A 13,684-nucleotide genomic window follows, 5' to 3' on the forward strand; every position below is an offset into this window, starting at 1 on the left:
AGGTCAAAAAAACCAAGATGTTTTAAATATGTCAAAGCATTACCTGTCGATTATGCTAACAACCGTAAAGCTTGGATGACGTCAGAGCTTTTTGAAAAATGGCTTCGTGATTGGGATCGTGATTTGGTGAAGAAGAAGAAAAAGATTCTATTGCTGGTTGATTATTGCCCGGCACATCCAAATGTTACTGATTTAAAGTCTATAACACTTGCTTTCCTTCCGGCGAATACAACATCAATACTACAGCCAATGGACCAGGGAATAATACGATCACTCAAAACGAATTTTAGGAAGAATCTTGTGCTCAAAACGATTAATTATCCTGCTGTTAATGAAAATAACTCTTCTACAAAAGTAACAGTGCTAGATGCCATTTTGATGGTTAATGATGCTTGGAATAAAATGTCACAAAGTACCATTCATAACTGTTTCAAACACGCAGGATTCATTGAAAGCCACAACGGTTTACCTATTCAAATATCAGAACATGAATTCGATGAAGAAGATGACATTTCTTTATCTTTGTGGGCACGAAACCTGAATTCAGATTCTTTAGCAGCACCGGAAATGTGGGAAGATTATGTTGACATTGATAGCGATCTCCTCACATCCGAAGAACCCACCGATGAAAATATCGTACAGAACATTAGTACTAAGGAACAACTTGAAAGTGATGGGGAAGAGGAAGTCGAGGAATCACCATTACCTACCGCAGAAGAGGCATTAAAAGCTGCAGAATTATTATCACGATTCGTTCACAGCAATATTGAAAATGATAATTTGACCATAGCTATGTCTTCTATACACAATAGTATTAGAGACTGTTTTTACAATAAAATTAAAAAACAAAAGCAGACAAAAATTACAGTGTAAGCTTACAGTAAAAAATACACTTGTATGTGTTATTATAATAATCTGCTGTTTACATGCAATTTTGATTTTGATTTAATATCTACGTATACATATGCAAGTATACTATGTTTCTGTATTAAAATACTTAAATATATACATATTTACATAAAAAAGATATTTCATTTCACATAACGCTTTGTATGACGTCCGCTTATTATGACGTGTTTGTCGATTCCCTTCGATGTCATTATAAATGGATTCCACTGTATATTGATTACCTTGTGATGATTATAAAAATAAAACTGACTGACTTTTTGACGTATTTACATTTTTACAAATACATTTTACATTAATTTAAATAGAAATGTTTAATATACAACTCGTATTTATACTTTTTCTCATTACTTATAAAAATATAACCGATTATTTACATTCTATACAAATTAATTCCTGACTACCATGTGTGATGTGACAATAAATTTTTTAAATACTTTTCGAAGTGAATTTTGGTTTGTCCGTAAATAGAGGAATAACTGTACCCAAGGTATAATATACATATTTATGTCTATATTTCATATTGCAACGGAGCGATTTTAAGTCATGATGTTTTTTTGGAGACAGTTAGAAGGCTAGAGATTTATATAGGGTACTTTTTTAGCACAATAAAACATATTCCCATAGGAATTTCCACATAATAATTTTTTTTTAAATCCCATTGGAATTTCCTTTACCACACAGACAAAGCTGCGGGCTCCAACTAGTAATACCACAACTTACAAATACCTGTGCTAAGTGGGTGACGTGTTATAGAACCGCTTCATAGTAGCGTCGATATCAATTATTGAGGTGCTTATATCATGTGCGGTGGATCCTATCGTTTCGAATGTACTCGCTAGCCGCTCTATTGCACGTGACTGGAACATAATAGGGAATTTATAGGTATTACTAGGAAATAGTGTTTTAGGAAATTAGGTTTGTGAGTATAAATTTATAAAGAATAGAAAAAATTCGATTACGAGGCGGGACTCGAACCCGTATCCTTTCACCTGGTCAGGCATCCACCCTGGATTGGCGTGAAAGGATGCGGGTTCGACTATATCAGTTCGAGGATAAAGCATTTGAATGCCATAAAACCAACAATATCAAATTCAAGATTTGTGAAGTTTTCTATTTAAATAATTGTCAAACTTTATATTATTTTATGTTAATTTGGATAAAATTATTTCTATGATTGATAGCACATGTAGAGATGAATAAAAGGGTCAAAACATACATATATGTAATTAATGTCCCTCATTAATGTATAGTTTTTAGTAAAGTGTATCATGAAAATGAAAAATTTTCACCCTTTATGTGTACTTCTGTTATTAAATTCATATAATCTTACAATAATTACATAATTCGCACTTTCGCACATTCGCATATTAAATTATTACTTTAAAAAATCTATTACTATTTTACCTGAATATGAGAAGCTTCAGCCAATCGTTCCATAGCTTGCGACGAAACCTGTGACGCGTGAGCCAATTGTGACATCGCTGTTGCTTGCTCGTCCATTACTTTTACCTGAAATTTATGTTTATAACTAGATTTCCGCCCACGGCTTCGCTCGCGTTTTCAAAGGAAAACCCGCATAGTTCCTGTTCCCGTGGGATTTCCGGGATAAAACCTATCCTATGTGTTATTCTGATGTATAAGCTATATTGTGGTAAAGTTTCATTCAAATCCATTCAGTTAGTTTTTACGTGAAAGAGTAACAAACATCCATACATCCATACTTACAAACTTTCGCCTTTATAATAGAAGTAGGATTTAAATCAGTGATTAAAACATTAGTAACTTTCAGGTGATATGATATCAAGGGTAGAATTAGTTAACTGAAAATAAATAACAAGAAATCAATTTAGTATAAACATTTTAAAATAAAAAATGAGTGTGAGCCGAGCACACCTGTTAAAAGTGTAACTTCTGTGGCAAAATTCAAAGATAGCAAAATCGTCGCCTTACTCCATGGAGTAAAGCGGCGATAGGTCAAGATGTGACGGTATTGTCATGACGCGACCTTGAAATTTTACTCTCAACAAGCATAAATAAGTTTCACTTTTTTATTTTATTTTATTTTTATTTTATTTTATTTATAAAAAGGTACCTTACAGCTTATAATACAATAAAGAATAATTAATAATTAAGTACGCCAATAACAAGGTACACCATTATCCGATCAACGTAAGTGACAAACATAAAGAATTATAGAAACGGTGTTTAAAGAACTTAAAACAATACAAAATGAGAATTGATTATTATAATTAAATAGCAAATTTTAACCCGAAACAAGTATGTGTAAATGTGTATGTATGTGAGTTTTTGAAAATGAAAGTGTGTGTGTATGTGTGCGTGTGTGTGTGTGTGCGTGTGAGAGAGAGTGTGTTATATGTAGGAATTAGTGTAAATAAGTGTGCAAATTATTTTTTATATTCTAAATTAATCAAATCAAGGATCGCAGTTTTAAATTTAGCACGAGATAAGTGGAAAATGTCAACAGATGAAAATTTTTTATTGAAAACGTTGGGAAGTCTTAGAAATGGTGTGTTTTTAAGATAATTTGTTGATACAGCCGGTACATGGAAAAGGGGTGTGTGGCGAGTTCTCTGAGTAGGTGTACAAAAGTTGATATTTGAGAGCGCTGATAAAAAATCAAACTTGTTACTTACAATATCATGCAATAGCATCATATCAATAAGATTTCTTCTATCTTCTAAGGTATTAATATTGAAGTGTAAACAAGCCTCTGGGTAATTCGATGGATTATATTTAGTTTTAAAACTTAATTTTTTAATAAAAATTTTTTGAAGCCTTTCTATTTTCTCGATGTGGCATTTATATATTGGACGCCAAATGACACTAGCAAATTCAAGGATGCTGCGAACATAAGCAAAATAAATTACTTTAAGACAGAGAATATCATCAAACGGATCTGCCTGGCGAAGAATAAAACCTAGATTTTTATATGCCTTTTGGGTTATTGTATCAATGTGTATGTTAAAAGAAAGTTTTTCATCAAGGATCACACCCAGGTCCCTTACAGTTGTAGCAGCCGGAATAATTTCATCGCAGATTTTGTAGTTGAAAGATATAATAGATTTATTACGAGAGAATGATATTTTTTGACATTTTTGGATATTAACGGATATTTTATTAATTTCATAATAATTCGAGAGTCTATTTAGGTCTTCCTGAAGTAAAAAGCAGTCTTCCAATGTGTTTATTTTCCTAAAAATTTTTTTATCATCGGCGTACAACAAGAATTTTGAATTTAAAAAGCAGTTAACGATATCGAACAGATATAAATTGTATAATAAGGGACCGAGATGTGAGCCCTGAGGAACTCCTGAGGTTACATCGACGAAGTCGGATTTAAACCCTCCCAGTACGACTGATTGACACCTGTTTCGGATATATGATTCTGTCCACCTAAGAAGATTTCCCCGTATTCCGGCTGCAAAAAGTTTACGCATTAAGACATTGTAACTAACCCTGTCGAAAGCTTTCTCAAAATCTGTGTATATTACGTCAATCTGAACACGGTTATTCATATTATTATTTATGTAATGTGTTAATTCAAGTAAATTAGTTACGACATTGCGCGATTTAATAAATCCATGTTGCTCGGAAGGAATACAGCTTATAGTGTGGTTATAAATCTGTCGGTAAACTAATTTTTCTAGCATTTTTGCGAATATATTCAGTAGTGATATCCCTCTATAGTTCGTTATACATTTTTTGGAATTTTTTTTATGAATAGGTATTATTAATGCTTCTTTCCAGCAATTTGGAAAGATGCCTTCGTCTATAGATCGTTTGAAAAGAATACGTAAAGGAGCGATAAGACTACTATGACAGCGTTTAATAAAAATTGCTGGTATACCGTCAGAACCAGCTCCTTTCCGACCATCTAATTGTTTGAAAAGCATATTAAGATCCTTATCTTCTATGGCAATTGTAAATAAATTGCTAGTAAAAGGAGACTCACATACCGAGGGCAAAGAATCCGAAGGATTATCAGATTGAAAAACAGACTGAAAGTATTCGCTAAACGCTGAACAGATATCATGTCCATTCGTTAAGTTACGATCCCGGTAAACCATACAACAAGGATAGGTACAGTTACTTCGTTTGTTGTTTATGTATTTCCAAAATTCCTTAGGCGTGGATTTAATTGAATTTTGACAACGCTGAATGTATCTCGTATATGATTCTTTTTGTATATTTTTAACTCTAGTTCTAAGTAACGAAAAAGCCGCATAGTCGTTAGGATTTTTATGAGATTTCCATCGCGAATGAAATTTATATTTTTCTTTAATCATGTTAATTAAGGCTGGAGTGTACCATTTAGGATATCTATGGCGTGATGAAACTTTTATTGTTGGTACAAACCTCTCAATCACACTATTTAAAACGCTATAAAAACAAGCAGTAGCTTCATCGACCGAACCCGAATTTAGAAGTGAGCCCCAATCCACTTTGCTTATTTCAATATTTATTGCATCATAATTCGCACTAAAGAATTTTTTTAATTTAATAAATTGAGGTCTAAATGGTTTAATATAAATATCATTTATGGTTATAACTAGGGGCCAGTGATAGCGGTCTATATTAACAAGTGAATCGGAGCACACAATGTTATTACATTCTATTAATAAATTCGAAAATATAAGATCTAGAATATTTCCACAACAGTTTGTCGAGAAATTTTACTGTCGCGCCCCCATTAAATTTATAATATTTAGAAGTTCCAATGCAGCTTCCGAACATTGGGAGTTATTGTTACCAGTTAAATTGTAGGTGAAATTATCACTCCATGAAATAAAAGGTAGGTTAAAATCTCCAGCGACGAAGTACGTATTATTAGGGTAATTTTCATAAAGTGTTAATAGGGAGTGGTTAAACTTTTTAACGTATTCGGTAAATCAGAGTTGGGAGGAATATATACGGCTATTATTTGAAAATCACCTTCGTTTTTAGAAAAATGATTATTAAAAACCTCCGCAGGAATTGTGATCCAAACACTTTCTACGTCGTCGCACCGTATATTTTTATTATAATATGCCATTAACGATTTTTTAACGCACAATAAGACACCACCACCTTTATTTTTGTTTTTTCTATCGAACCGAAAAACATCGTAGCGAGCGTCACAAACTTCAGAGTCCAAAACACTGTCACATAACCAACTTTCCGTTATAATTATAATGTCATAATTACTTGATGCTATGTTTTTATGCAATTCTGGTAACTTAGTTCGTAAACCGCGAGTATTCTGATAATAAATATTTAAACAACTACTTTTCGAGGCCATTGAAAGATATAGGTAAAAACTTTAATCAATATATTAATGTACCTATTATTATTTAGCATGTAAGTTAACTTTGCAGGCGTAAGTAAATATACAAAACAACAATAGAATACATTAATAACACAATTCACCGTAAGTAATATTATTTTATACAACAGAATTGCATAATAATCTTTAAAATATAAAAATAAACTAATGCGACGAAAAATATTGCGAGAAATGCGGGTAGTTGAGAAACAATTATTCAAAGTTGTGGAATGTTGCGATCGTATGATGAATATTAGGGGTGCGAAACCTTTTATTTTAACGCGGATTAGAAACAATTTAATGCAGAGAACAAAATGTACGTTTATTTTTAGGGAGGTGAATAAAGTTGTGTTCTGTTTTCGATAAGAGTATAATATGTGAAGAGTGACTTCAATTATTTACAAAATTTATACATTTAAAAGAGTAAGTAAATATTTTCTAAGCATCTCTATGTACATTATTACTAGATCCCAACAAAATATACCATACCAATTTCTCCATAATCAATATTTGTCTTTCTTCAACATCTATAGGACCAATGGTTGGCTCATCAAAGCTGATTGCCGTCTCATCCACATGATTTTCTTCTATACTGTCTTCATTGAAAAAGTTGTCTTCCGAATAATGAGATTCAACTTTAACTGAGTTACGAGATTCTGAAAATTATTTATGTAGGTATGTGATTAGAAAATAGAACGATTATAAGTTTTGTTAGAATTCTTTTCAAGTTTAAAAGTCAGTTCTTTATTTTTAATTTACTAGCATAAATATTAAAATAATTATTCCTCAGGAAAGATTTAGAAAAAATGATTATCATAAAATATTAACTACTTACTATTCCCTCCATCATTGGCTAAAAACAAATCCCATATTTTCTTCTCTATGTTAGAACACAAAATATTGGGATCTCCACCTGCTGATAACACCTTAGACCTCACTGTTGACTTTTTATCAGCCCAGTACTGAAAGATCAACCTATATTTAAAAAAAATACCTATCTACTTTATAAATATTCATATTTAAAAAAATCCTGCGTACCTTTACCCAAGATTTCATAGGTCGAGTAGGACCTTTAATATTATTCACAACTCTTGTAAGTTGAAGCCACAGCTTTTTGCTTTCATGCCTGCCTTCAAGACCTCTTAGTTGTCCCAATCCCAACACTGGATGTTGCTCCATAAAATCTACGATAGCTACAACTTGCTCCAAGCTGGGCCGCGACTAGAACAATAAAATAATATGTACTTACCTACTATTAATAAATGAAACATAACAACACATCAAAATAAATTTAAAAAATACTCAACTATGATTCTTGTTTATTTACAAACACGCCAAACACGAATTCATTCAAGCCGGTGATAAGGAAATAAATAATAAAATACACCCACAGTCCACACTTTGGCATTTGGATTTGCAAGCTATGAAACTCCCAAACAATTCATTTTGGTATATGCGTATTTAGCTTTCAAAACGAGCGTAATTAATTTAAATGCATTCAATTAAAACAATCTCTAAATAAACATTATCGAGTTCCGTAATCGAGAATTCTCGAACCCACTTTATATCAAAGATATTAAAAGAAAATAAATAAAACTTACAGCAATTGAGCGTTCGGTCATGTTGAATTTTTGTTATTTTCTCTAGTTATTATTATTAGCATAAACTTAAATATCATTACTAACGAAAATAATCATATATTGCGTTCATCTTCTAATAGCACGGATATTTCAAACTTTCACAAAACCATTTGACATGGAAACTACGCCATGGAAACCATTAGTTGGGGAAGCGGGCGGATTTATTTCGAGTCGAGACCATATTATTATAGTACTCTTTGGTCGAGAGTCGAGACTCAAGAATCGAGGTGACACAGAGCAAGTAATATTCGAGGTGAGATTGGCAGATAAAACTACAGACATTACAAATATACCAAATTTACTGTTCTGTGCAAAAAACTGCAACTTTATTTAAATCATTATGTCATTATAAAATACAATAGTGATCTTTTAATTAAGAAAATCAAAAGCATTTCCTTATTCAGGCAATTTTTTTTAAAATATTGAGCTCTCGGACTGTGTATCCAATTCATTTACGTACCTGGTATTATTAATATTATGATTTATTCGCTGTCTGTGGTTAGTACTCCATGATAGATTGACATTGACATTCTTCAATGTTGATTGTTTTCAGTGGGAGGTAACCTATGAAAAAGTTGCCGATAAATATTAAATAGTATAATATATAAAAATAATTTTATTCAAAGCTTGAGTGATCTATAATGTCGGAATCAGAAAATAATGATACAGTGGAACAGTCATCTAAACATGAGCTTATTCCAAAGAAAAGAATTCGTCATCGTAAAAAGCAGTTGTACGAAAACATATTAAAACAAATGGAGTTTTATTTTAGTGATGCAAATCTGAGCAAAGATAGGTATTTGGGTGATCTAGTGGCTGCAGATCCTTATGTGCCTCTTTCAGAATTTTTAAAGTTTAATAAACTACGTTCTATGACACAAGAAGTGAGTGATATTGTAAAAGCTATGAAATATTCAACGTTTTTGGAATTGTCAGAGGATAAACTTAAGGTAATGTATTCTGGAATAGATTTTAATTATATTTCTATGAAGAGCCCTATAAAATTCTAAATAAATATTGCAGGTGAAAAGAAAAACACCAATGGTTCCTTATGATGCTGATCTCCGAACTGTGTATGTAGAATCTATTCCGGTAACTGCTAGTCGGGATTGGTTGGAACGAGTATTCTCTGATTATGGAAAAGTAGCTTACATATCTCTGCCAAAGTTTAAAAATTCAAATAAGATTAAAGTAAGTGCAAGTCTTTTTTACCCTAATTTAGTATGTGCTATTTGTTTACATAGAAGATTTAAAGTATTATTTTAAAGTATGCTGTTTGCACATTGTTGGTTGTTAAGCTTACCTTCTTTCTAATAAACACAACAAAATTATTAAAAATTTTGAAAGCCTATGATGATTGACTGTGTTAATAAGCAATTACTATTAATTATTATATTATCAAGAACATAATATCTTTTTTTCAATGTTTACTATAAAACATTAATAGATTATCTTGCATAACTCATAACAAAATTTCCACCTTACAGGGCTTCGGCTTTATAGAATTTGCACGGCCTCAAGACGCACAAAAGTGCATAAAGGCCTTCACAGAAATGGGGTGTAAGCTACCCACCTGTATGCCCCCTGATGAACTCTCTTCTATCAAAATGTTTGCCGCAGAGGAAAAAGATGTACAGGAAGACGGACAGAAGGAATGGGAACCGCCTAAGAAGAAATCTAAGAAGAATAAAGAGAAGAAAATAAAAGGTCTCGATTTGAAATTGGGCTCCGAATCTGATAGTGAAAGGAGAATTGATACACCTACTGTAAGTTGATTTCGGTTATTTAAAATCTGCTTCATTATTATATTCATTAAGAAAAACATTCCATCATAATGCAAATCTATACTAATATTATAAAGTTAAAGAGTTTGATTGTTTGAACACGCTAATCGTACATAACGTCTGGACCTACTGGTCCGATTTGAAAAATTCTTTCGGTGTTTGATAGCCCATTTATCGAGGAAGGCTATAAGGCTATATACCATCCCATTAAGATCAACAGGAGCGGAGCAACGTGTGTGAAACCGAATTTTATTCCAAATTTGGTCCTTTTATATATTTTTACATGTATAGGAAGATTGTTTGTAATGTTTAAGTTGTTGTTTAAGGTTACAAGAGGTCCCTAAGTTCGGTGTGCCTTTTGGCATAGGCCTCCTCCAATTCTTTCCAATGTAACCTGTCCCTTGCTACTCTTATCCAAAATGGTCCCGCAGTCTGTTTCAAGTAATCTTCCCATCTTCTAACTTGGCGACCCCTGCTTCTTTTGCCGTCTCAATGTTTAAGTTAAATAAAGTTTATTTTATTGCAATAGGATGAAATGAATGCATCAGTGCCAGCCACACCAGATGTTAGTACTCCTGATGTAGAAACACCAACTGAGGTGAGTTAATTTGAATTTGAATCTTGACTTAAAATAAATTGAACAATGTCAATGAATTTGTAAAGGGAAATATAAGCACAGAAATTAATTCTAATAATGTATCCAAATCAACCTACTTTCTGTCTATGGTGCTGGGTAGTATTTACTTCGATCTCATATTGTTGTATGGAAAATCATAAAGTTTTAAAAGCCTATTATTCTATATATTGTTATCATTGCTTTTACAGGAAAACAAAAGCCTAGAAAAAGAATGCAAAGACGAACTAACTAGTCACGACGAAAGCAAAACGGGTGATGAAACGCCCCGAAAGAAAAAGGCCAAAAAGCGTTCTCTAAAGGAGAAGGGAAAAAAGAATACCCTAGATAAGGGCGAAGCCCCAAAAGGGGCCCTCTGGGGCTTACAAGTGCTCGCTAAGTCAGAGTGGAAATTATTAAGGAATAAGTATTTGAATTTACAAAGGAAATATATGAAAGAGTTGAAACAGAATTGGCAGGAAAAACGACGGTATGCCGGCATACCAGCGCCCGCGGCGCCATCTGTTGAAGTTGAAAATGGTAAGTTTAAGCATGGACCAATAAACCATTAGGTCATGGTTTAAGTAATTTATTACATGTCTCATGTTATAAATGTTAAAATATGTGTTTACATAAATTCAGATTCTATTGAATCAATTTTGATTAAATAATATTTTTTTTAAATAGAAAGTTGAATAGAGGGTGGTAATTATTACTTTTTAATTCAAATTCCATCAAATTTCTATATGTAACTAGCAAACCGAGCGAACTCTGTTTCGCCACCAGAGACACCTTTTCTTTGCTATAAACCTCACGGAGCTCGAGACCTTTCCAACGAATACAAAACCGTGGAAATCGGTTCGTGCGTTCTGGAGTTATAGCGTCAGGAAGGAAAACCCGACTTATTTTTATATATAGTAGATGAATTCACAAATTTAATAGCAATATCCTATGTGTAAAATTTAATTTTTCAGCAAGTGGTGTGCAAGAAATGGACCGAACAAAAGCATTAATGGAGAAGATTCCTGGTGTATTTGTTAAAGAGTCTTTGCCGGAGCCCTGTTTAGATGTTAAGCTTACAAAACGCACTGTAAGTAGTTATTTACTTTGATTACAAAGTAAGATTCATGTAAGTAAAGTAGATATTTTATGTGCGGAAAAATATTTATGTTATGCATTAGTCAAAATTGTAGTTTAGTTTCGTGTGAATTATAGATTATATTAAATTAAAAATTAATTTTTGAAAAAAAAAAAGCATATTATTAGTCCAATTCCCGAATTATTAAGAAGAAATATAAAAAACAAAACAAAATCACAGAACCATAAATGAAAGTAAGTTTGCTCCTGTTTACGAAACATGTATTCATTACTGCGTTTTACTTTATTCTAAATAAATTACTTATTTGAAAAATAAACATGTATTATTAAAAATATCTGCATTTTTAAATTTTTTATTTACTTGTCTGTAAGTCCCACTACACTTATGTTACAAACAAAATTTTTTTATTTGTTTATTAAATATTGATCATATAATTATTTTAATAACTATCGTTTTCTTTAAAGTTTATTATGTACTCAAGTTAAATGCACATATCTTTCAGATACGGACCAATATTCATGTTCAACATGTTGAAGTGAAAGAGGGACAAACCGAGGCTGTGATAAGATTTGACTCGGCTAAAGCGGCTGATGAGGTGAGATAATATATCGATCTTTAATTATACATAATATGTATTAAGTAAAGAGTATTTACTTATTTAATCATGTATCTATTTAAGTACCAACAGATTTTTAAGATTTAAGCACAATTATTTTTCTTGCAATTTTGTGAAATTTCCTTTTTGTCTGAGTGATTTGCGTATTCTGTTACATATTGACCCGAATTCCAAGAATTGATGAGTAAACAATCCATTTATTACTAATGCAATGTAATTAACGCTATATATTTATTTATTTTCCAACAGTATTGTGCGAATTCCGATAACCGTGCGCGGGTTTTACTCGGATCAGAGGAAGACGAACAATGGACGCGCGCGGAAAATGCATTATCTGCGAAAAGAACTCGCGGCCGCGCTAAACTTTTGGCGCGAACGAATGCAATGTCAAGCACGCCGGCCATTGCACCCGCGTCGCCACAGCCCACACACACTCATATTCGTTTCGATGAATAAATGTATAAAATTAAGATATCTTTTTTATTTCAATTTATTAATTTGCTAACCAAGTGCTAACCATTGCGCGTTTGACAGTTCGCACCCGCATCGCCAAAAAACACGTCTTTTATTCACATACGTTTAGATGAATACAAGTTAACCATTTTTGTTCAATCTCAATATTTTAATTTTAACTGTAGGTACTGCATTGCCACAATTTTTCCACTTGCCAATATTGCCAATATTGGGTACTTATTTTAATTTGATTATATATAAAAAAATAAATAAATAAAACCTTTATTTGTCTCTCTCACAAGGGTTAAAAATGACAATTAATGAAAAATACACATAATATATTAGGCAACCTTATGAGAGCTGGTGCCCGAAGTGGGTTCTGTAGAACCTGTGGTACGGGTCACCAGGCCCCACTTAGTATATCCAAAATACAATGTAGCAGTCGTATGTAGCGTCGTCGGTCAATATCCTTATTGACTGATTTTATCTGACAAAATCAGTTAATAAGGTTAAGGACCGACACCCTTAGTCAATAACCTTAATAACCGTCAATAAGGATATTGACTGGTTCAGAGTTTTGACTGTAACATATACATACTAGGTTGATCCAAAAGTAATGATAATTGGGTATTTCCTGTGCACATAAAAATATAAAATAAATATTTTTTGCTTGCTCATGTACTCACTAAGTTATCACAAAAAAATCATATCAACAGGCCACGTTTCCAAGTATTTACATTAATTTGAATGTGAACTGTGGGTGCCAGAATGTTTCCCGACGAAAAGAAGAAACAACGATTCGACATTTAAAGGGTGAATTTCCAAATTTTTTATGAGATCAGGATAATTTTTTGTCACGATTTGTGATCATGGACGTTACCCGGGTTCACCATGTTTATGCTGAAACCAAGAAACAATTAATGGCCTGGATGCGAGCTTCCAAAGTGACGATGAAGAAATTCAAAGTGAAAATTAGTGGGGTAGATTAAAGCGGTAGTTTTTTGGGACGCTGAAGGAATAATTATGGTGGGACATTTTAAGAAGGTAGCCACTATATTGGGCTCTTACTACACAGACCAAATTAAAAGATTGCGGTAGGTTAGTAAGGAAAAGAGACATGGCAAAATGCGGGCTTGAATGCTGTTTCACCCAGACAACGCACCAGATCACAAAGCGTCAGTTGTAATGGCTGCCATTCAAAAATCGGCATTCCAAATGCTTGAACACCCACCTTGTTTGTTAGATCT

General features: G+C 32.6%; 2 protein-coding genes across 4 annotated transcripts; one reads left to right on the forward strand and one right to left on the reverse strand.

Moving 5' to 3' along the window:
- Nucleotides 1–1,635: 1,635 nt before the first annotated feature.
- Nucleotides 1,636–8,021, reverse strand: LOC149908786 (uncharacterized). 3 transcript variants are annotated; one of them, XM_090120358.1, is made up of 6 exons: nt 7,834–8,021; nt 7,271–7,453; nt 7,068–7,194; nt 6,722–6,888; nt 2,314–2,418; nt 1,636–1,766 (listed from the first exon to the last, which is right to left on the reverse strand). In XM_090120358.1, exons 1-6 carry the CDS (start codon nt 7,852–7,854, stop codon nt 1,641–1,643), a joined length of 729 nt encoding a protein of 242 aa, XP_089976484.1. In that variant the 5' UTR covers nt 7,855–8,021; the 3' UTR covers nt 1,636–1,640. The 3 variants fall into 3 exon arrangements, with proteins under 3 accessions (XP_089976484.1, XP_089976486.1, XP_089976485.1); XM_090120360.1 differs by lacking the exon at nt 7,834–8,021 and adding an exon at nt 7,631–7,701; XM_090120359.1 differs by lacking the exon at nt 7,834–8,021 and adding an exon at nt 7,540–7,651.
- Nucleotides 8,022–8,413: 392 nt separating this feature from the next.
- LOC149908787 (la-related protein 7-like) lies at nt 8,414–12,443 on the forward strand. The gene is made up of 8 exons (XM_090101566.1): nt 8,414–8,822; nt 8,896–9,063; nt 9,360–9,638; nt 10,186–10,254; nt 10,482–10,809; nt 11,244–11,359; nt 11,871–11,963; nt 12,234–12,443. Exons 1-8 carry the CDS (start codon nt 8,514–8,516, stop codon nt 12,438–12,440), a joined length of 1,569 nt encoding a protein of 522 aa, XP_089957692.1. The 5' UTR covers nt 8,414–8,513; the 3' UTR covers nt 12,441–12,443.
- The last annotated feature ends 1,241 nt before the right edge of the window (nt 12,444–13,684 follow it).

This window comes from Colias eurytheme, chromosome 4, assembly GCF_061535395.1.
Source record: "Colias eurytheme isolate Ceu_HAF_F1 chromosome 4, ilColEury1 Martin Lab GWU primary, whole genome shotgun sequence".
In the NCBI taxonomy this organism is placed as follows: domain Eukaryota; kingdom Metazoa; phylum Arthropoda; class Insecta; order Lepidoptera; family Pieridae; genus Colias; species Colias eurytheme.